Source organism: Trachurus japonicus, chromosome 20 (assembly GCF_045865225.1).
Source record: "Trachurus japonicus isolate A0001 chromosome 20, Traja_1.0".
Classification (NCBI taxonomy): domain Eukaryota; kingdom Metazoa; phylum Chordata; class Actinopteri; order Carangiformes; family Carangidae; genus Trachurus; species Trachurus japonicus.
In genome coordinates this window covers 458,213-483,300 of record NC_140926.1, presented here as the reverse complement: position 1 = coordinate 483,300, position 25,088 = coordinate 458,213, and the positions used below count along the sequence as shown (strand labels likewise).

The 25,088-nt window shown below is 44.5% G+C and overlaps 1 protein-coding gene across 1 annotated transcript; it reads left to right on the top strand.

The window, feature by feature from the left end:
- Positions 1-788: 788 nt before the first annotated feature.
- Positions 789-23,168, top strand: LOC146965778 (calponin-1-like). Its single transcript, XM_085763467.1, has 7 exons — positions 789-1,033; positions 12,688-12,809; positions 14,369-14,435; positions 14,977-15,114; positions 16,902-17,018; positions 21,036-21,182; positions 22,758-23,168. The coding sequence occupies exons 1-7, from the start codon at positions 977-979 to the stop codon at positions 23,142-23,144; spliced, it is 1,035 nt and encodes a 344-aa protein (XP_085619593.1). The 5' UTR covers positions 789-976; the 3' UTR covers positions 23,145-23,168.
- Positions 23,169-25,088: the final 1,920 nt, after the last annotated feature.

Genomic DNA, 25,088 nt, shown 5'->3' with positions numbered 1-25,088 from the left:
TTATTTGGAAGTTTTCAATCATGCAAACATAGTACAACTTATTCCCATGGCAAAGTAGTATAAATAATAAAGACAAATAAACAGATAGATAGATAGATAGATAGATAGATAGATAGATAGATAGATAGATAGATAGACAGACAGATAGATAGATAGATAGATAGATAGATAGATAGATAGATAGATAGATAGATAGATAGATAGATAGATAGATAGATAGATAGATAGATAGATAGATAGATAGATAGATAGATAGATAATAATAATAATAATAAAATAGAATGGTTAGGAAATAAAATGAATACATGAAAAATAGGTAAAATAATAATAATAGAAAGAAAAGAAAAAAACAAAACAAACAAAAAATGATAGTAACAGTTATTACATTGTGACACATGGTCTTTTTTGTATCTAGGCTACGTAAAAAATAGTTTGCAGGGATAAAATCTATGGATCATTTAAAAAGAAACTTCTTTAATCTTGTTTATAATCAGAAATGTAGATATTCTTCTCCAGTTCAAGTCTGGAGTAAGGTTGGTCTCTAGTCCTGGTCCTGGTCTCTAGTCCTGGTCCTGGTTCAGCTCCATCCCTGACGGTCTATGATCCCTGTCCAGCCGAGGCCCCGCCCCCCTGCTGCACCAGGCCCCGCCCCCCTGCTGCAGGCCCCGCCCCCTCTGACCGTGGGACAGTTCCGCCCTGCAGAGTAGCGCATCGCCAGGGGGCGGGGCCTCAGCACGGCGGCTGCTCTGATTGGTCGCTGAGAGTTCGTCAATCACTGGAGATGTTTTTTTTCCAGAGAGAGAGTTCAGCAGCAGCAGCAGCAGAGTCCTGATCCTCTCCCCCGGTCTCCTCTGAGACCCCAGTCCTCCTCCAGCTCCAGACCAGGTCCAGGTCTAGTCCGGGTCCAGGTCCAGGTCCAGGTCTACTCCGGGACCAGGTCTAAGTCTAGTCCGGGTTCAGACCAGCGCGCAACACAATGACCCACTTCAATAAAGGACCCGCGTACGGACTGTCTGCCGAGGTCCGCAGCAAAGTGAGTGGAGACAAAGACTACACACACACACACACACACACACACACACACACACACACACACACACACACACACACACACACACACACACTCAGCCCGTTAGCTCCGGTTCTCTCCCCGTGGAGACGCTCCAACTTTTCAGACTCGGGCAGCGCGAGCTCTCCGAAGTTTTCCGAACTCGGTGCTGACGTCACTGGCGGTTCCGAGACAAAGGAGTTTCCTCCTGGTCCTGGTCCTGGTCCTGGTCCTGGTCCTGGTCCTGGTCCTGGTCCTGGTCCAGAACAGAACCGGTCTGTGTCTAGACCAGGTTCAGGTCTGGTCCTGGTCCTGGTCCTGGTCCTGGTCCTGGTCTCTAGTCCTGGTCCTGGTCCTGGTCCTGGTCCTGGTCTCTAGTCCTGGTCCTGGTCTCTAGTCCTGGTCCTGGTCCTGGTCTCTAGTCCTGGTCCTGGTCCTGGTCCAGGTCCTGGTCCAGAACAGAACCGGTCTGTGTCTAGACCAGGTCCAGGTTCAGGTCCCTGCAGCTGATCCAGTTCAGTTCAGTTTAGTTTAGTTTGGTTTAGTTTAGTTTCATTTAGTTTAGTTTAGTTCAGTTTTTGATTTTAAGATTTTAAGTTTTTGATTTGAACTAATCAATCAATAGCCTAATCAATCTCCTTTGGTCCAGGTCTCTAGACCAGGTCCAGAACAGAACCTGGTCTGTGTCTAGACCAGGTCCTGGTCCTGGTCCTGCATCTGATCCAGTTCAGTTTAGTTTTTGATGTGAACTAGTTTAGTTTAGTTGTGTATCTGTATTTAGTGATGTTTCTTCTCCCTGCTCCCTTCCAACCAGTGGAAGAAATGTTCTGATAAATGTCAAATTGTGAAATTGCCTTGGTTGGAAGAAAGAAAGAAAGAAAGAAAGAAAGAAAGTTAGTTAGTCAGTTAAGTTTTTGATGTGAACTAGTTAAGTTTAGTTTGATTCAGTTTAGTTCAGTTTTTGATTTTAAGATTTTAAGTTTTTGATTTGAACTAGTTTAGTTGTGTAGTTTAGATAAGATAAGTTTATCTTATCTTATCTTATCTTAGTTTAGTCTAGTTTAGTTTGATTTAGTTTAGTGTAGTTTAGATAAGTTTATCTTATCTTATCTTATCTTAGTTTAGTCTAGTCTCGTTTAGTTTGATGTCAGTCAAACATCAGCTCTAGACTGTAGATCCATGACATCACAGTCAGCTGATGCTGTAAAACTTCTCTGAGCGCTAGTTAGCGATAGCATCGGTCACCACCACCAAACCAGTAATACTGAGCATGAAGATACAGACAGACACACAGACACACACACACACACACACACACACACACACCAGCTGTTAGCATGTAGCTCAGGTAGCTCAGTGGGTCTGGACCAAGGGGCAGTTGTGGGTCTGAGAAGTGAAGCTGCAGTCCTCCGCACCGTGAAATTCTTTGACCGGCGCGAGACAGACTCATGTTTTCATTCATCAAGAATTAAAGCAGAAGTAAGCGATATTTTTGTGTTAATCTAAGTCTTAAATAGTTGTATCTTCCGACAGCAATCACTTCTATAGAGTGTTTGGTCTGAAACACGGGTCTGTCAGTCACTCTGCTCTGCTCTGAGCCCAGGAGAAAACTTTCCTTGTATCCTACAACCTTTATCCAATGAGGAGAGAGAACGGCATAAAGGGGCAGTCCTCTCTGTGTGTGCAGCCAAGGGATGCGCCTGAATGTGGTGACGTAGGGACGAGGACCAATAGATCCATGACGAGGGCGGGGGCTGCTAACTCCATCGGCTGACAGGAAGTTAGACAAAACCACCGGATCACTGACTGATAGCTTTAACATTATCCTAATGAAGAATGACAAAAAACGTTGATTGCATATGGTTATTGTCCATAACCACTTTTCAAAGTAAACTGACGCGCTCGCTGGTGTCAGAACGTTTTTTGGTCTCAACCGTTTCTACGGGACCGGGGCTCATCCGCTAATCGCTAATAACCTGAAAACAGCAGTGACACGTGCTTTCACGCTGAGACTCCAAACCAGAAAGGTCTGGAACAACAATACAACGGAAAAAGTCGTTTATGAAAAAAAAGAAGAGAGAGAGACCGGTAGTGCCGTGTAACCACAACAAGAAAAAAAAAAACACAGCGAGTGAGTGTCACACTTCCTGTATCTGGCCCTTCAAATTAAAAGCCCTATAGGACGAATCTCCTTGTTGTTTCCAACTACTTCCTGGTAGAAAACCAGCATGAGAACAATAATGACGGACGCGAGTTTCTCTATATTTATCTAATTTTTCATGTCACTATATCACCGTTTAGACCAGGCATCACCAAATGGCGGACCTCGGTCCGGACCCGGACCGAGTGATGGTTCGATCCGGACCCGAGACCAATCTCTAATAATAACATTTTTTTCCGACGGGACAGCGGGCTCAGCTATAGGTCAATACGGCAGCTTCACTCAATTGAGCCAATCAGATCGTTTGTTTACCCGGTGCGGCCAGTGCGTCTGAGAGGGAAAGAGAAAGGAGACGGAGTGATGACAGCCTTGCTCCAAAATAAAAAAAAGTTAATGCTGAAGTCAAAGGCGAGCCGCTGGGCGTTTGTGGCCGCCGCCGCCGCCTTGGTTAAGTGTGTGTGCGCGCGTGGGGGCCGTTCAGAAGGGTCTCTTGCGCGCACAAGCCCATTACTTTAATGTGCGCTCACAACGCCGTAGCGGTGCGACGTGCTTGTTTCCTGCTTCTCCGCCGGTGTTGTGTTGACCCCCGGTTCTCCCTCGGTCTGTAAACTTCTTCACGCGGAGCTCTGCCCCGTTTGGAAGGAGCAGGAACCTCGTATGCGGGAAGACGTCGCTTCAGAGGTGTAGAATGTGTGTTAGAGAAACACCCATTTCAGGACTACTGACTTGTATCACCAGAACAGAACAGACATATCCTGTGATTTTCAGCCTTCCTCCATATTTAATGGAGGGGGACAATACAATGACAGTGCAGCTATCAAGATGCTTTTGACACCTTGGCCTCAAAAAAAGAAAGGAAGAAAGAAAAAAGCACCAAACAAACAAACAAACAAACAAACAAACAAACAAACAAACAAACAAACAAACAAACAGGGAAACCCCCTTATTTATTCGGTCTTGTTCTCTTTAATTGAAATACAGGCCTTAAATTAATTTGCCTGGGAGCTACTTCTATTCATGGTAAAAAAAAAAATTAAAAAAAAAAAGCTAGTTGTTTACTATAAAAGTGCACTATGTTAAATGTTTCCTGTGTTGAAAATTGACAATAGATATGAAAATGCACTTCGTTGGGGTAGGCTATAGCTTATATATAAGACACCATTTGGACTTTATAAGGTTCGGACCTTTCACTTGGATGAAAGTTTAGTAACTGGACCTCAATGAATTTTAATTGAATACCCCTGGTTTAGACTAATCTGATGTTTGTAAAGTTTATAAAACCAATGATTGGACAAACATTACTATTTACGTGTGCACATTTTTGTAATTAGTCATGGTTATCATAGATTAGCCGGGCTAACGGTTAGCTACCTGTTTAACTTTAATAACTCAGTGACTCAATAAACGCTCCATGAAAAAATATTTTCTCCAGCGGATATCTGAGTTCCAACATGACTGAGCTAACTGGAGTAGTTTCATGTGGTGTCCCACAACGGGAGGGTTTTAACAGCTGACGTCCTGCTGTTAGCTTAGCTGCTGCTGTTAGCTTAGCTACCGCTGTTAGCTTAGCTACCGTTAGCTTAGCTACTGTTAGCTTAGCTACCGTTAGCTGTCCCTGTCAGCTGAGCCACTGATGCTTTCTAGACACTGTGATTCCCCCAAACTGAATAAATACAACACATAGCAACACAAAACACACACACAGAAATAGTAATGTTTCTTCAATCATTTCAGATTTGTCTAAACGGTGATAGGGCGTGAAAAATATGATATATAGCTAAACTCTCGTTCGTTACTATTGATCTCATTCAAATTACGTGCTGGTTTTCTACCAGGAAGTAGAATGTAAACAACAAGGAGATTCGGTTTATAACGTTTCATTTTTGACAAGACACGGCTCTAAATGTTTCTGTTTTTTCCACCCTTCTTCTCTGTTTGTGGTGTATTTGTGTGGCAGCGTTACAGCGCCACCACTACAGTATCTAGGCTACTACAGCGTGTTGAGGTTGTGTTCAGAGAGACACAGTCTGTATGGTTAATATGCAGCTCACCTGAATGTTTGATTATTTATCGCAAGTCATATCGTCATCGCAATACTGTCATCGCACATCGCACATCTCACATTTTCCTGATATCGTGCAGGCCTAGTTTTACTGTTATTAGGTTAAAACTCTGGCCAATTAGGGCGTGGAAACGTTGAGTGACAGGTCCGAGCAGCTCTGTGGACAGCTGCTTCGAGGCCAGTGGGCGGGTTCTCGGCCGGCCAATCCAACATGGCGCTGTTCAGGCCGCCATGTTGGAGTCACAACAACGACTCCCCAGAACCAATGGGGGACGCCACGGTGCTACGGCCATGTTGTTACAGTCTATGGTCTGGACCGACAGAGACAATCTGTCTGTGACACTAAGTGAGTTTACATGGACACAAATATTCGGAATAAAGGGCTGATCCGAATAAAAATGTGTCATGTAAACACGTCAATTGGAAGATTCTGATCGGATTCGGCTCGATCCGAAAGAAATTCAGTTCGGATCGAGAGGGGTGGTTTATACCGATCGTTATTCCGAACGACGTCCATGTAAACACTTATTCCGATCGTTACGTCCTCTCCCACTAGCGCGACACGGCTGTCTACACGGTTCTACTCTGTTCTTATTTATTTAGCCTATTAGTTTTTGCTTTTACACACTCCAGTGTAACGTCCGACAGGAATCAAACCCGCTAAGTTTAAAAACACCCTGGCAGCAGCGCACACGGATCTACTGAGACTTGTTATTCTGTCACCTGAGGTAACGAGGTGGACGAGTGAGTTTGGAGCTGAGAGAGAGCGAGTAGTAGGCTACCGACCCGATATCGCCGTGTATCTCGCTTTCAGAGTAATCCCGCTTCTTTCCCCGCTCTCTGTCCGTTGTCTTCACCGTCTTCCACTGACGTAACTCCACAAATTTCCAGAGCACACATGGCTGTTTTGCATTGACCATATATGGTTGTGTTTGGGTGTATAGAGGGCGGGACATGGCGTGTTCACATCTGTACTTTTCATGGGTCCGGTGTAGGGATGGGAACCGAAATTCTGTACTTTTTTTTACTGTACCGACCGAATTCCCACCAAAGTACCGAGTATCGATTCACATAAAGTCAATCGGTACCACATTTCGGTACCTGAACGCACCTTCGTCGTGCGTCAGAGAGAGAGAGTGCAGTCTGCATGAGTCTCTCTCTCTCTCTGATGAGAGGTGGAGAAGCGGTAGCACCAGCCCGTCGTTTTAAATCACTACCTGAAGAACAGCCGTGTACCGAAGCGGTCCGGTCCCGAGTCCCGAGTCCCGCTTCTCATCACAGCAGCGCCATTCAAGTCCTCTCACGTAATGAGAGCATCTAAACATCTAAACATCTAAACATCTAAACATCTAGACATCTAAACATCTAGACATCTAAACATCTAAACATCTAAACATCTAGACATCTAGACATCTAGACATCTAAACATCTAAACATCTAATCATCTAAACATCTAAACATCTAAACATCTAAACATCTAAACATCTAGACATCTAAACATCTAGACATCTAAACATCTAGACATCTAAACGAGGATGAAGTCTCCCCCTCTCCTCTCGTCCACATGTTGCAGAGTTTGCAGCAGTTTCAGTTGTTTTTTTATTTGACAAAGTTCCACACAGAGCTTTCTGAGGCTGTAGGAGTCTCTCCATGTTTCTCCTTTTCCCACAGTAAAAAAGGACATTTTTTCAGACAAGACGACAGTCTCATAAACTTTTTTTTTTCATTGAATGACTATTCCATTAGGCCTATATGAAAATCATTGCCCATCCCTAAAACATAAAATACTCTTAAAGGCTGAGGAGTTGTGGTGTTGTTAAGAGGTAAATATTCAAATTTCAGACGTTTTTATTTATTGTTTTATTTTTTAAATTACCACACACACAAAAAGTACTGAAAACAGGTACCGATTGGTACCGGTATCGGTTCCCAGGTACCGAGTATCGATACCGTATCGATTCAAATGCGAAAGGTACCCATCCCTAGTTCAGACCGGTCCTCGTTGCTGCAGCTGAGATGCTCCCGGTCCCGGTCCCGGAGCAGCCGGAGGTGAGGTGCATGCTGGGAACTGGTGGAGCTGAGGAATGAGAGGAATGTGGCCCAGCAGCTCAGAGGCTTCACTCATCACACAACTACACACAACCACACACACACACACACACACACACACACACACACACACACACAACCACACACACACACACACACACACACACACACACACACACACACACACACACACACAACCACACACAGAGCCTCAGCTGTTCCTAATGAACCGACCACACACAGACAGAGACGATTGATCTCAGTTATTGATCAGATATTGATATTGATAATCTCTGAGCTCTGATTGGTCGGAGCAGAGACAGAGTGGAGCCTCTTCCCTCACAGACGATCTCTGGTCCAACTCCATCAGAGTCTCAGGTCCTGACAGACACATAAAGACGCCACAGTCCAGGTCCTGGACCCGGGGACGGAGGTCCAGCTCTGTCTCCACTAGGGATGTAACGATTACTTGTTTTCACAATTAATCGCAGTATTAAAAGCCACAATAATTGATCGTAAAGATTCCTAAATAGGACGAATCTCCTTGTTGTTTACAACTACTTCCTGGTAGAAAACCAGCATGAGAACAGTAGTGACGGACGAGAGTTTCACTATATTTATCTACTTTTTCATGTCACTATATCACCGTTTAGACTAATCTGATGTTTGTAAAGTTTATAAAACCAATGATTGGACAAACATTACTATTTCTGTGTGCACATTTTTGTAATTAGTCATGGTTATCATAGATTAGCTGGGCTAACGGTTAGCTACCTGTTTAACTTTAATAACTCAGTGACTCAATAAACGCTCCATGAACAAATATTTTCTCCAGCGGATATCTGAGTTCCAACATGACTGAGCTAACTGGAGTAGTTTCATGTCGTGTCCCACAACGGGAGGGTTTTAACAGCTGACGTCCTGCTGTTAGCTTAGCTACCGCCGTTAGCTTAGCTACCGTTAGCTTAGCTACCGTTAGCTGTCCCTGTCAGCTGAACCACTGATGCTTTCTAGACACCGTGATTCCCCCAAACTGAATAAATACAACACATAGCAACACAAAACACACACACAGAAATAGTAATGTTTCTTCAATCATTTCAGATTTGTCTAAACGGTGATAGGGCGTGAAAAATATGATATATAGCTAAACTCTCGTTCGTTACTATTGATCTCATTCACATTACAGCTGGTTTTCTACCAGGAAGTAGAATGTAAACAACAAGGAGATTCGGTCTATACCGCTACTTTCCGAAAAAGATTATGTCAGAACTATATCAGCAGATGTGGCGCCAAAATAAAGGAAAATGCACAGATACTGGTCCATTTACCTAGCATAACACTTCATTGATAGGAATTTAAATGTGAGCGTGTCATTTGTAATTTAAAAAAAAAATAAACTTAAACATTTGGTATAGATGACAATTAATGATTAAATATTTCAAACACTTCCCCCTGGGGATTAATAGCTGGTCCTATATTAAGAGATTAGTAATGTCATTATATTTTGTCTATATTTGATTTTACACATTCATAGTGTTGTGAAATTAATGAATGCATAATAATCGTGATAATCGTAGTACCATGATTATTTTTCTGACAATAATCGTACCAAGAACATCTATAATCGTGACATCCCATAGTCTCCACACAGCAGGACAGCAGCTCTCTCTCTGTCTCTGTCTCGGCTGCTCAGAGTTCAGATGAGTCACTTCCTGTTGGGGAATATTTTCCACCGTGACCCCACATGCTTCAGATTCTAGAGGGTCGACCACAGAGTAGTGACTTTTTGTGTTTTGATGGAGCGTAGACTAACTAACAATCAATCTGAATGTTTTATTTTGTGTTTCTTTTGTAGCACTATGTCTCATAATTATTTTGACAGCCTCTTTGAAACCCACCGTTCACGCTATCTTGAAAAATGACAATGAATGAATCTACGGTATGCTCCTTTAGCCTCCCACAGTGACCAGAAATGTCTGACCCAGACATCTACACGTATTTGGTGGAATCACCGGGAGGTTTTGGCTCAGTGTTGTCTGTAAACAGCCTGTTAATAGACAACTTTTTGTTACTTAGTTTGTCAAGACAGTTAGGCTGAACTTTACAATGGAGGGATGCCGGGCGCTGACCCTAAATTACCCAGGATGCATCAGTCATTCTCAATTGCATAAAAAAGCCGCTCTGGTCTATAGACTGTAACAAACATAGGAGTCGTTCCTGAACAGCGCCATGTTGGATTTACCGGCCGAGAACCCGCCCACTGGCCTCCAAGCAGCTGTCCACGGAGCTGCTCGGACCTGTCACTCAACGTTTCCGCGCCCTGATTGGCCAGAATTTGAACCTAATAACGGTCAAACGGTAGAGTTAAACCCCTCAGAGTTTGAACCTAATAACCAGGGGTGCACATAACTGGTACGCAGGTACGCATGCGCGGCGAAAATGAGAAATGCGTAACATCACGTGTGTCGCTACAGCGCATTTGCGTACCGAACAGTTACCGCCATCGGAGACCTTGTCTACACGAAGCTAAAAAACATGTCTAAAAAACCGCGCGCCGCAGGGGTGAGTACCAAACACTATCCCCTGGTACTCATCTGAGTAGCTCACAAAAAAAGTTATGTGCACCCCTGCTAATAACAGTCAAACGGTAGAGTTAAACCCCCTCAGAGTTTTAACCTAATAACGGTCAAACGGTAGAGTTAAACCCCTCAGAGTTTTAACCTAATAACGGTCAAACGGTAGAGTTAAACCCCTCAGAGTTTTAACCTAATAACGGTCAAACGGTAGAGTTAAACCCCTCAGAGTTTGAACCTAATAACGGTCAAACGGTAGAGTTAAACCCCTCAGAGTTTTAACCTAATAACGGTCAAACGGTAGAGTTAAACCCCTCAGAGTTTTAACCTGATAACGGTCAAACGGTAGAGTTAAACCCCTCAGAGTTTTAACCTAATAACAGTAAAACGCTACATCGTGGCTTTTCAAAATAAAACCCTAACGCCCGGACTTTTCAAAATAAAACCCTAACGCCCGGACTTTTCAAAATAAAACCCTAACGCCCGGACTTTTCAGGTGTGTGTGTCACCTGTGTGTGAGGTGAGCTCACACCTGTCGCCCCCTCCACTGTGTGTGTGTTTAACTTTTCTTTATTTCTGTTTTTAAACACATCCTGTATCTTTATTGATGTTTGAACTTGGTCAAATAATTAGTTTCATCTTTCAAGTGTTGAAACAACTTCCCTCCCTCCACTGAACCAACAACGTGTCCAGCAGCTGCTGCTCGTCGTCGTCTGGTAGAAGTGGAGGAAACCTAAATAATGAACTGAAAGGAATAGAAGAGAGAAAGAAAAAGGGAAAAAAACAAGCAAACAAACACAAAAAACATAAATATGCACAGATCTATAAAGAACGTTATTCCTAACGAGCCCCTGAACGCCTCGTCCCCTGTGCCTCAGGCCCGTGATGCCTTCAGGGCCTCTACAGCGTCCGTCAGGTCCCTGAATGCATCACAGAGGTGTCAGGCTGCACACGAGGCATTTAGGGGCCTCCTGTAAATTGTAGCGTCGACCCGTCGCACGACCGTGAGACATTCAGGGACCGTCTGTAAATTACAATGACTCACTGAACTCACAGTGAAATGTGGTTTAACGTGGTGAAGCAGCTCAGTGTGTTGGGCTGTGAGCAGGTTAATGAGTAGCAGCCTGTGTGTTTGTTCAGTCTGTGTGTGTGTGTGTCAGTGTGTGTGTGTGTCTGTGTGTGTCTGTGTGTGTGTGTGTGTGTGTGTGATAAACACAGTCACATCTGCAGCAGCTGGATGAAGCTCTGACTTCACTTCACTAACCTGTTTTCCAAATGTGCAGTTTGTGCTGTCGTCAGGAAATGCCTGTGTGTGTCTGTGTGTGTCTGTGTGTGTGTGTGTGTGTGCATATGTGTGTGTGTGTGTGTGTGTGTGTGTGTGTGTGTGTGTGTGTGTGCATATGTGTGTGTGTGTGTGTGTGTGTGTGTGTGTGTGTGTGTGTGTGTGAGAGAGAGAGAAAGAGGAGGATTAGATCCTTTTTCCAGTGGCTGAGTTTTTCTCTCAGTTCTTGGCTAAAGCAACACACCCTCCCCCTGAACACACACACACACACACACACACACACACACACACACACACTAGAGGTCTTCACGGGTCCAATTTGCCGGACCCGAACCCAAACAGACCCGTGAAAATTGGACCCGGAGCCGACTGGCCCCGAGTTATTATTGTAAATATGAGTTCCGAACCCGAGCTGAACCCTTAAAAACCCGTGGACCCGAAGTGCCCGAGTTGCTTTATGATTTAATACAAGTTGTCTAGCGTTAAATAAGACTTGTTTTTATTAACTACTACTTTCTGTTTCTTACCTAAACGTAGTCTTCTTCCGCTGCCAGCCCCCCCCCCCCCCGGCCATAACGTGATGTAAACAGAAATAAATCCAGTTTAGATGGTCATTGTAATCCTTCTTCTTAGCCGTTGCTAACATCCACCGGTCATTTCCTCTTTAATTAACGTTATAGTTTTGGAGTTTCCATGTGCTTTGCGGAGCGTAACGTTACCGCGGTAACAACACGCTACGGCAACTCGATTGTTTAACTATTTTGAACCATTAACCATAACGTTACGTTAATAAACAAACTTTTTAACTGCCCCGAGTCCTGACCGAGTCCTGACCGAGGCTCTAACTTTAGCTTGAACTGTCACATAGATATAGATATATATATATACGTATATATCTATGGAACTGTCACCTTAGACGTCATCATCAGAGTCGTGTAGTTGTTTTGATCACGTGACAGAAGTCAACAGGCAGCTCGCAGCCTCTCATTGGACGGAAGGGGGAGGGGGGGTGATTGACAGCTGTGACAGCCAATCGCCGGGTCCTCTCGGGTACTGTAGGACCCGGCCTTTCACAATAAGAGCCCCCGGCCTTTCACAATAAGAGCCCCGAGACCCGAGGCAAACTCCACCGGTTCCGACCCGGCCCCGGAGTCACTTCTTGTGAGTGGACCCAAACCCGAGCCGGGTCGGGTCGGAACCTCGGGTTTTCGGGTTGTCGGTTTTTTCCGAAGACCTCTAACACACACACACACACACACACACACACACACACACACACACACACACACACACACACACACACACACACACACACACACACACACACACACACACACACAGATTGACTTTGTTCCCCTGCAGGACGACAGAGGAGATGAACGTCACAGACACTGAGTTCTGGTTCAGGACTGATTGATTGATTGATAAGTTGTCTGGTTGTTATTGGTGAGTTGTGATAGGATGATGCTGGTTGTGTTTGTAACTGAGCTCTGCGCTGTGATTGGTCAGATCGCTCAGAAGTACGACCCCCAGAAGGAGGAGGAGCTTCGCTTCTGGATGGAGGAGGTGACGGGGATGACGATAGGAGAAAACTTCCAGAAAGGCCTGAAGGACGGAGTCATCCTCTGCGAGTAGGTCACAGTGTGTGTGTGTGTGTGTGTGTGTGTGTGTGTCTCTGTGTGTGTGTCTGTGTGTGTGTCTGTGTGTGTGTGTGTGTGTGTGTGTGTGTGTGTGTGTGTGTCTTTGTGTGTAGATCCAGTATGTGTGTGTCTAAAGGTCTCTGCTCACTGAGTCAGTAACAGGCTCCTCCCCCTAACAACAGACAGATTCAGGAAATCCTTCATTCCTGCTGCCGTCAAGATGCACAGTGACGTTATAGGTTCTACATGTTTACCTGTCATTTATATCACATCTAAGCTGCTGGACAAGTTGAGTTTCCCTCCAGGGGATGAATAAAGTAATTTACTTCTTCTTAGGTAAATTAAACTCCTTCCATACGTTTTATTTTCTGTTCCAAACGTCCAACAGGAAGACAGAAGTCACAGTGAGGACGACTCTGTGGTCGTCTCACTAAAAAGAGAAAATAAAATACTGTGTTCATCTGGTCCAGAGAGGACGTGAGGAGCAACGAGCTGCTGAGTCGTCATCATCATCATCATCATCATCATCACTGCAACTTAATATCAGGACGTCACTGGTCCAGTTTAATAGATTATTAGTTCTACTGGAGACGCGTTAAAGATAAACAACTTCCATGATCATGAACAGCAGCTCAGACACTGATGTGATTGGTCAGAAACATTTTCACTAAAATCGAACCTGTTCTGAAAACTTTATTATACAACAGGTAGTTCTGACCGGTCCCAACCGAGTAATGTGATTGGACCAGAGACATCCCATAGTGCTGATGTACAGTATAACAGCACTGGGACTTTCTACTACAGACATTATCACTGTTCAGCTGGACAGGAGCTGAGTCAGAGCCACGCGCTTCAATATGACTGAACTGAACTAAATGAAACTAAACTACAGTAGTTGGAGCTGCCCCCCCCCCCCCCGTCTCTCTACTACAGTTAAACAGACCTGAACATTAAAACCCAGACCTGACGTGGTGGTAGTTCTCAGCCTAAACCCGGCTGGAAAAACAAATCACTGCTGCTGCAGCAACTACGTTTTGATGGCGATGTGTTTTCATATTAGCGTTAGCTGTTGTTAGCCACGTAGCTCAGCTACTTTAGCTTCAACTGTGTTTATATTGATTACATAGCAGATAAACAAATGTAATACGGTATCGATAACGTCTCTGTGTCTTCACGCTGGTCCTGTTGCTGCGGTGCTGATCAGACACGGGCTCAGAACCAGAACTAGAACTAGAACCAGAACCAGAACCAGCTCGGTGGAAAAGCTTGTAGCTAGCAGCTAGCTAGTAGAAAATGTTTAATAAAAGATTAAATAAACAAACAAATATAATCTCTTGTAGTTTATTACTGTTAACTAATGAAATGTTCTGGTAGCAACATGTTGTTCTGTTTAATTATTATTATCTATGACCGGATCACAGCAGCTGATAGACACAACAACAGCTCCACCTCTGTGTGATGTTGATGAAGGTTTCTGAGTCGCTGTGTGAACTGTTTCCTGTTTTATCGAGTGGTGTGAAGACGTTTCCTCTCTGCCCCCCCCCCCCCAGGCTGATCAACAAGCTGCAGCCGGGGTCAGTGAGGAAGATCAACCTGTCACAGCTCAACTGGCACAAGGTAAAACTCTCCTAACCCTCACCTGTCACAGAGGTCAGAGGTCAGAGGTCACGGCCATGTGTCCTGTCACCACCCGATCTGTGACAGCCACGTACGGCAACTCCACTTGGACAAACTTAGTTGAATTGACTTAGGACCACTTAAATACTTTATTAGTAATGTAACAGAGGGTTGGTTGTGGTGGTCTGGATCTTGATGCTCAGAAAACAGGAACAGAGGTAGAGACTTTTAGTGTTTACCTCATCACCATGACAACCACAAACAATCACAACTAACCACAACGCGGCTGTCTTGTGACGGACGTCCGCAGGTTTTTTTTTTTCCACAGCACCGTATTTTAAATGTACAGAGCTTTAAGCAGACTTCCGCTTGTACGCAGATCGGGCAGCGCCCTGATGAAGTTTGTCCAAGTGGAGTTGCCGTAGACAACGGTGAAAGATGGCGGCCGGTCTGCACATGCGCAGTAGACCAGTGTTGTCACAAATCGGGCAGTGACATGTCCTCTGACCTCTGACCTCTGACCCCTGACCCCCCCCCTCAGCTGGAGAACCTGGGGAACTTCATCAAGGCCATCCTGAGCTACGGTCTGAAGCCCAACGACATCTTCGAGGCCAACGACCTGTTTGAGAACGGAAACATGACCCAAGTCCAGACCACGCTGCTCGCTCTGGCCAGCATGGTAAGTGAACGCACCACGAGGTTTAACACTATAACACTGGCCAGCATGGTAAGTGAACGCACCACGAGGTTTAACACTATAACTCTGGCCAGCATGGTAAGTGAACGCACCACGCTGCTCGCTCTGGCCAGCATGGTAAGTGAACGCACCACGAGGTTTAACACTATAACACTGGCCAGCATGGTAAGTGAACGCACCACGCTGCTCGCTCTGGCCAGCATGGTAAGTGAACGCACCACGCTGCTCGCTCTGGCCAGCATGGTAAGTGAACGCACCACAAAGTCTAACATTAACACTGCATAGTTTACGTTCGGGCACGTAAGCAACTGCGTAGTTACGTTTGCACATACGTCGCACCATAACAACAAACCCAGCAGCAACATGGAGTTAATGGTTGCGGGGGTTTTTTTGTCATTCATCATGACAAATTAAAAATGCTGCCATGTTATAGAACTTAATAAAAGAAAATAAAACTTACTGCAGACTGATGTGTTGATAGTAAAACATGTATTTGTTGATGTAAATGTGGTGGTTTGTGTCCGTAGGCTCCAGAGCCCCGAGGCAGCGCTGCTCTTCTGTCCAATACACACAGGAAGCTTCACTTTACATTCAGACTAACTAATGCTACTGATACAGCTGTTAGATTTATATCAATGAGACCAACATTTATCTCCTAGAAATACTTTAACCAGCCAGTGGTAAACCTCTAAAAACCTGCGGGTAAGTTAATTAGCGATGGTTTTCTCCCCCGGGATGAGGACGGAGGTTGGCCGGCCCAGCAGCTCTGCAGACCGGCTGCTGCCTCTGTGATGTCCCGGTCGCTGCAGAGCTTCACTTCTCTGAAAAACATCGGAGCAAACTTCTAAACAGCCGTCGTTTGGATCAACTGGCCGTAGATTTGGGATCTAAACAGTTACTTTCTCACATGAAAACATATTAAAACTTAAGAAATAGTCTCCTTGTCGCTCCAGAAATGTGCTCTTGTTGTCGCCGCCATTGTGTTAGTAACGTAAATCCCCCCGAACAGCACCCTCTCGGTGCTCCAGGACCTGATTCTGGGAAATTTTCTCTGGCCCTGCAAGTCAGCATCTGAAATCCCTCGCTCTGAAGGGGGTAGATAGATTCATACCCCTTACCCCTCGCTCTGCCCCCTACCCCTACATGCAAAGAGCAATCGGAACACCACTACCCTCACGGGAACGCACAAAATTTAGGGATAGGGCTAAAAAGTAGGGCGAGGGGGTGTATTGGGACTGGCCCTAACACTGGCCAGCATGGTAAGTGAACGCACCACGGCCCCAGAAACCCACAGCGTTCCCACCCGACCTGGAAAACCTGGGAATGTTTGACCAACTTTCCACTCATGGAAAAATGAGGGAAAAAAAAGTCCAATGTCCTGGAAAATGACTGATCACATGGTGACATCATGGACCAGAGCTGTTTGACGTGTTCAGATCCACTGAGAAGTTTCTTTAACCTCGGGAGAAAACAGTTGAATTAGAGTTAAAGGACAATTCTGGTCAAATTCACCTCAGGCTGTATGCTCCTAACATTTCAGGTCTAACAGAAGGAATCTGAAGGTTTTCAGTTTAATGTCTCCTGTTGTGCGGTAGTTGTGCAGATTGAAGTTCTGCTGCTTAGGCTGTTTCCATCCCTCAAAGCCACAGGGTCTCTTGGGTCTGACCCTCTGAACTTGCATTGACCAGGAAAGTGACGTTATTCAGTCTTTATGTGTACTTCTAGTGTTTGTTTCAAAGCATCTCCCCCCCCCCCCCTCCCCCCCCCAGGCCAAGACCAAAGGGATGGACACTAAGATCGACATCGGGGTGAAATACGCCGACAAGCAGGCCAGACACTTTGACGACGAGAAGATCAAAGCTGGACAGTGTGTGATCGGACTGCAGGTAAACAACACTAACCCCCCCAACCTGCCCCCCCCCAGAGATCAAACTCCTCTAGTTGTAGCGACTTCAGCTCAGACAGACAGAACAACACTGCTGTCTCTGTAGCCATGACAACCTCCATCAAGAAGCTGCTCACAGTCACAGATAACAATGGGCCTCATTCACCAATATCTTCTTAAGAACCTTCTTAGATTCTTTCTTAAGTTGTTCTTAAGAAGTTCCTTAAGAAAACCCTACGTCAGATTCATCAACGCGTTCGTAAGCCTCAGAATTGTTCGCAGCTGTGTTCTTATGCCATCTCCTCGTAAGTTGAGGGCGTGTGCCAGGTGAGTCTAATTAACATAGGATTAGCATAGGTAACTGCCCCATCAATGCCCGTAAAAGGGCATGAGACTGCAGGGCCGTGTGCACACAGCACCCACAGGCACTGAGCAGAGAAGTGAAGTGAGAAAGAAAGTTGAAATGCTCAAATGAAAATCTGGGAGGGAGCACCAGACTCCAAATGTAAAAAGAACTTAAGTAGTGAAGTGGCGCTACTGCGGCAGGAATGAAACAAAGAAACAAACAAAAGGCTTATATTTAGTTTATATTTTATATTTATATTTAGTAGCGTCAGCAGTAGATGCAGCTCTTCAGTTGTTATCAGAGAGACCACACTCTCACGTGTGCCATCATAAATATCATCATATTATCACATATGAAAAAAAAACAGTTGTGTGTAGTGTGAACACTGTTGCAGCCCGCAATTGACCCTTTGTCAAGGCCCCGCCCCCCACGGTTACTGTTGCTAGGTTGGACAAACAATGGTCACGGAAGGGTTAACTCCCATTGGAAACCATTGAAAATTAGGCAGATTTAAATTGCTTGTAAGGAAAATTTTAATTAACTTATACATCAGAAAAATAGTGTCCATGATAGAGGACAGACGTGGCTCAATAGCGATTGAACGGGCATTACCTGACTTTTCCGAAAAATGGGGAAAAATCATTGTTTTGGTCACTCACTAGCTAGTAGCTAACGACGCTAGCTAACGTTAGCTACAAGCTAACGCCTAATCTCCGCCGATCTCCCGTTTCTCCTCGTAAAACTTCACAAAGTTCAAAAGACATTAGCAGCGGTAATGTTACGTTTGCTAGATAACTTTGAAGGTATTAGATCTTCTCTGTTTATGAACACGACCAGAGAGTGGACTGGAGAATGAATGAGCTTCAATAGCACAAAGTACAGCCAGGGAAAACAGACTCACTTCTCATGAGGACTGCACACAACAACAACAAACAAAACTTTGCAGTTAACCCCTGACCTATGCCTACATCTCCCCCTAGTGGACCACCCCCAAACCCTATTATTAAGCTCAACTAAATACATAACAGAAGGTTAAAGTAATATGTTATACAGTACACATGGGCCAAGTAGCCTATGTTTATTGATGTCTTGTGTTTGGGGAATGGGATAAAAATGACTCAAATACGTTCCAGATATCGTGAGTTGCTATTGCAGGAACCCCAGACACACATTTTAACCATATTGAAAAATTATTAAGTAGTTTTTGCCAAAAAAGTTGCTGTCTACCTATCTCGTTTCATAGGGTTTCATTCCAGTGTTGTCCAACCTTAGAATGTTGTGCAACATGTGACATGGGGAGAAGCGCTCTGATTGGTGGAACAGCAGACCAATCAGAAGGCCAACAAAGGGTCAATTAGGAAAAAAAAAATCATATCGGCAGCTGTATGCCCCCCCCCCCCCCCCCCCCAAAAAAAAGAGAAAAAAACAACTGATATGAATTAAGTGTCTATAATGTTTTTTAAGAGACTGCAATGATTTGTCAGTTATTATTATTAATATATATGATTATTAAAAACATCATAAAAGATAATAAAATAATTCTTATTCAAATCATATAATATCATACAACTGCAGAACAAAAGAAAACGCTATAATGGGTTATTTTTGCAGAAGTCTCAGCACCTAAAAGTGCGTAAGTATACTCCTGACTGTTCGTAGATTTTGTTCTTAGTTAAGAACAAATTCTGGATAAGAAAACATTCATGAATGCCACAATCTTCGTAAAAACTTCGTAAGTAGGACTTAAGAACAAATTTGTTCTTAAGAACGGTTCGTGAATGAGGCCCAATGTTCAGAACAGCACCAGACTACATCTACAGGACAAACAGGGTTCCATCCCATAATACCAGGCATCAAACACCTGCTGGCTTTGACTGGTTTCTATATTGAAAAGAGACTAAAGCTGCGTTCATAACATCTCGGAGGTCAGAAATCCCAACGCGAAAATTTCCGACTTCCGACATCATTGCGTTCACGCTGCAGGAACTCTGGAGAATAAAACCTGGATACCTGAAGGAAGTTTGTCGTATTGTGGCTCATCGCTGAACAGACACAGTCGGCAAGCAAGGAAACGTCACTTCCGGTTAGGGCCGTGGGGGAAAACAAACCGTGTCCCCCATACACACTCATGCAAAAACGCGGCATTTTAAACCTTTGTCAAAGGCTTTTTGGCCGTCCTGTCTTAGTTTTAATCACATGTATATGCTGACAGAGAGCTATATTTTTAGAAACTCATCACGATCTGGGTCGATTGTTGTCCGTACATTTAAAAATATTAGGTATTTCACAGTCAGTCATATTTGTCTTCCCCCACGGCTCTGACGCTCTCTTAGTCGCCGCCGGCCGGCTCTAGACACTCGTAGACACTGCCTGAGTTATTGTGTATTATTTTGCACCGCAAATAAATTCAAAAACCACAACCTGAACTTTTATATCGGAACTTCGCTCATCTTCTCCAAACGTGTAACGCTCTGACCGGAAGTGAAGGTTGCCGACCCTGCTGACTCGGTGTAGGCTATGGCTGTGAAAACTTTATATTTTAAGATGTACGGACAGCAATCGACCCAGATCGTGATGAGTTTTCTAATATATAGCTCTTTGTCAGCATATACATGTGATTAAAACTAAGACAGGACGACGAACAAGCGTTTGACAAAGGTTTAAAATGCCGCCTTTTTGCATGAGTGTGTATGAGGAAAACGGTTTGTTTTCCCCCACGGCCCTAACCGGAAGTGACGTTTCCTTGCTTGCCGACTGTGTCTATAGTAAAAATCACTGCAGCAGTAAATGATGTTTATTCTGGAGGAGAGGAGACGCTGCAGATGAGTGCACATATAATGTTACAGCCTTGATAACAGTTAAACCTTATTTCTGTCACATACGAGGACCGCAATTTCACACCATACAACAATCACAGCTTAAACGTATTTCATATCGGCTACTGCAATAATACACAAAAATATGCATTCAAACCTCAACAAATAACTTAAAATGTCTAAATTCTAACTGTTTAAGACGAGGGCATGACGCCATGTTTTGATGTTGTCGTGACGTCAAGTCAGAAAGTCGGAGCTCTGATATGATACCTGAGTTTGATGCTGTTCAATTCATTTTTTACAACTCGGAGCTCGTTTTTTTCAGACTTCCGAGTTGTCTTGAACGCAGCATAAAACACAACTCGGCCTCTCTCCTCCTTCCTGATAGAAGCCCTGACCAGTCGATCACAGAGCAGACGTTTAGTTCCTGAATGCAGCAGCTTCTCTGACTGAGACAGTTTGATCAACTCCCTGTTTAACCCATAATAGACGGTTTAACCCTTTAACACTAGTTAGTGTTAGAAACAGAGAGGAACTCTGATGCTCTGTGATGGATGGTCAGGTCTGCAGCAGGAAGCAGCTGGAGGAGAGAGCAGCTGAGTTCTGTTTCAGTCTCTTCTCAATAGAAACCAGTCAAAGCCAGCAGGTGTTTGATGCCTGGTATTATGGGATGGAACCCTGTTTGTACTGTAGATGTAGTCTGGTGCTGTTCTGAACATTATTATCTGTGGCTGTGAGCAGCTTCGTGGAGCAGTTGAAATGTTTTACTGAGGATGTTGTTAACCCACCTGTCCTCCTCCTCCTCCTCCTCCTCCTCCTCCTCCTCCTCCTCCCCCTCCGTTGCCATGGGAACCAGATGGGGACCAACAAGTGTGCGTCTCAGGCGGGGATGACGGCGTACGGCACCAGGAGACACCTCTACGACCCCAAGACCCAGACGGACAAACCCTACGACCAGACCACCATCAGCCTGCAGATGGGCACCAACAAGGGAGCTAGTCAGGTACACAACCACAGACACACACAGACACACAACCACACAACCACACACAACCACACACACACAACCACACACACACACAGACAACAGGGACATTTTACATCTGGATCACAGCAGCCCAAATCATCTCAGTTTTTGATAGAATCGCAATATCTTTAAACAGCTGGTTTATGAGGAAACGCTCCTTCAGGTTCAGTTTGAATTCAAACTGAAAAACATCTTTGACTTCGTCTCTTTCCTTCTTCTCTGTCTTCTCTGGTCTTTGCTGCGTCTCTCCTCCGGTCGCTCCACTGAACTCAGCTCAGTGATGAAGGTTGTGTATGATCAGTGTAATGTGAGTTAAACTAAATAAACAAAGCTTTGGTTCAGGAGAAAAGCTGCAAAGTGTCTGGAAACCAAACAGAAGCATCGTTCTTCCTCCTGCATGCCGCTCCATGACAAGCAGATTTAACATTTAAAAGCAGTTTGACTCTCCAGAATTAACATTGTAGATATCAACAACGTCTTTCTGACTGGTCGTAGTTACATTCTGAATAGTTGGAGTTTTCATTCCAGATCTCTGTGATTGAGTGTTTCCTCGTCAGAAAGAACATTTCAGATCCACAACTACATTCTTCCTACAGATGACGTCACTGTAACCGTTCATGTGTCATTACAGATATCTACAAGTCAGTTCAGATATCCACTATGTGAATTACAGATATCTGTAATTCACATAGTAACACGGGCCCTAGTCTTAAAGGGATAGTTCAACATTTTGGCAAATTGGCCCATTGCCATAATCGCTATAGCAGTAGGTTCATTACCTTTAATTGTAGGTGTAAGCTATTTTCAGTACGGCGGAGTGCAGCAGCTGGCTGCTCAGAGCTACGCTATGGAGGCTAACGGAATTTCTTGGTTTCCCTCATTAAACTCATCAAATTCAACATCCCAAAACTCCACAGCGCTTTTGTAGACAAGTTGTGACCTGCACAACCACCACGCTATGAGATAATGACGGAACGATACGAAACGGAGCCGTTTTCGAGGTAAATACAGGGTAAATACGGAGACTGCTTGCTGAAAAACTGTCCCTGAACGCAACGCGCATCAGCGGTTTTGTATGAATTTACCTCGAAAACGGCTCCGTTTCGTATCGTTCCGTCATTATCTCATAGCGTGGTGGTTGTGCAGCTCACAACTTGTCTACAAAAGCGCTGTGGAGTTTTGGGATGTTGAATTTGATGAGTTTAATGAGGGAAACCAAGAAATTCCGTTAGCCTCCATAGCGTAGCTCTGAGCAGCCTGCTGCTGCGCTCCGCCGTACTGAAAATAGCTTACACCTACAATTAAAGGTAATGAACCTACTGCTATGACTATAGCAATTATGGCAATGGGCCAATTTGCCAAAATGTTGAACTATCCCTTTAACACATTGGCTTTTGTTTTAATATGTACTCACATGAACTCGCATCTTGCTTTGATTCTGAAGCACATTGAGTTTATGCTTGCCATATGAAATGTGCTATATAAATAAATTGACATTGACATGGTCTCTAACCCGTCCCCCCGTCCCCCTGTCCCCCTGTCCCCCCCCAGGCTGGGATGTCGGCCCCCGGGACGCGGCGGGACATCTTTGACCAGAAGGTGGCGCTAGCGGCGGCCGACAGCGCCACCATCTCCCTGCAGATGGGCAGCAACAAGGCGGCGTCGCAGCGCGGCATGAGCGTGTACGGGCTGGGCCGCCAGATCTACGACCCCAAGTACTGCACCGCCGCCGCCGTCGCCCCCGGCAACGGCACCGAGCCCCCGCCCCCGCCGCCGCCGCCGCCGCAGGGCCGCGCCAACGGCAGCGTGGGCACGGGGGGGTCGGAGCTCAGCGACGCCGACTACCAGGCCGACTTCCCCGACGACGACTACCACCAGGCCGGTTACCATGACAACTACAGCAGCTCCCACTACAGCGAGCAGGGCATCGACTACTAGTGCTGAGTCTGACCCCCCCTCACAGAAGTATTAACCCCCCCCCCCACACGGACTGTAAGGACACTCATCATGTGACCCCCCCCAAAAAGAAAAATGTTTTTACCTTCTAGTTTTTAATTATGAAATTATAAAAATGTAAAATGCTGAAGCTGAGAGAAGTAAAACCACCCCGACCCCCCAATCCCCCCACCAGGTCTTCACATCATTCCTGTTTATTACGAATCGTTTTGTTTTGTTTCATTAAGAAAAAAACATTTTAAATAAAAAACTTTTAAACCTCCAGATGTGAATCACTGTGATGCCTTCACTGATACAAAATTCAAATTCAAATTCAAAAGTACTTTATTATTCCGTTAGGAAGGACATCAAAAGTGCAGGAGCAGCAACACAACGATCCACACATCCCAACACAATAATAACACACATTCCTACAACCACACATAAGTACAAATACTAATAAACTAATAAAAAGACACATACAAAGATAAAAATAGTTCAAAACAGGTTAATTGAAAAGGAAAAAGTTCTGGTGGGAGTTCGAATGCTGATTGAACCAAACCAGGTTGTGATGTTGAATGTGAGGATGGATTCGATGAAACATTTGTAGAAAGCAGAGAGTAACCCTTTAATAGAGAAATAAAACAGAATAAACAACATTTACATTCAGTTCTCTGTATCATCTGTGAGGACTCGGAGGTTCAGCGTCGTCTCAGAGTTACGTCTGAAACCTGTCGGAGTCTCCGTCTCCTCCTCAGCAGCAGGTGGCGCTACCACTCGTTCCAGCAGGTCGATACAGACTACTTCCTGTGTTTGATTGACGGATGACGGATCCAATATCAGTGGCTGGTGAATCGTGTACAGGCTGACGTATAATCCGTGCGTCTGCATTATCCAATGTGAGAAAAAAAAACACACTTTCATCCTGGATTTACTCAAAAACAGAATTTTGCACAAAGTTTGGCCTACAACGTCTAATAGATGAGTTATTACACTGATGTTAAGACCCACAGTGGACTTAAATTCAGTTTTCTTTTCTGTACACCTTTAAAATGCTTTATTGTCATTGTATATCATACAACGAAATTTCCATTTGAGGCATTCCCAGATCCCCATAGCAGCATTTAAAATAATGTTAATAATAATAATAATAATAATAATAATAATTCATCCTAAACGCCTAAGCAATAAATACTAACAACAACAAAAACAACAAACAAAAAGAAAACATATATAAGTTCCAGCTACAATCTAAACAGAGTCAGAGCAGTTTATCTCCTCTGCTCCACTTTGTCTCTACTGAACCATGAACACCAGAGTCCTGATGGGATGTAGAGGGTCATATAGAATAGAATAGAATAGAATAGAATAATATGTAATGGAGTATAGGATCATATATAACTAGTCTGGAGCCGTTGACTCGCTGTTTTGGTAGGAAACAGATCCAGGACCAGAGAGAAACACAGGCCTTTCCTTCAAAATAAAAGCACCAAGCTGATAAAATGCGGTAAAACTCTTTAATTTAAGGAATATAATTTACAAGAAAGTCCCCGAGCCATTAAGTTAACATTTTGCTTTTATCGTATTACAAGTTAATGTTTATTTTATAAGTTTTATGTCGGTGAACACTTTTATTTTGGTGAATAATATATAATAGACTATAGAGCGTCTGTGTTAGAGATATAGGCACTCTAGTCTCTGTGAATACATTGAACATCTAGAGCAGAACCAGTTCAGTCAGGGGGGGGGGGTGATGCCTTCACTGACAGTCTGTAATTATCACCGTTCTGCAGTTGAACCTGTTTCCTGGGGGGGGGGTCAGTGTCTCTGTCTCTCTGGGCGAGCGAGCACCAATCAGCTGCAGGAGAATGTGCTGGTATTCACCCCCCCCCCATCCCAGAATAATCAGAGCTTTGTGCTGAGTGCAGGAGTCATTATGGACCCAAC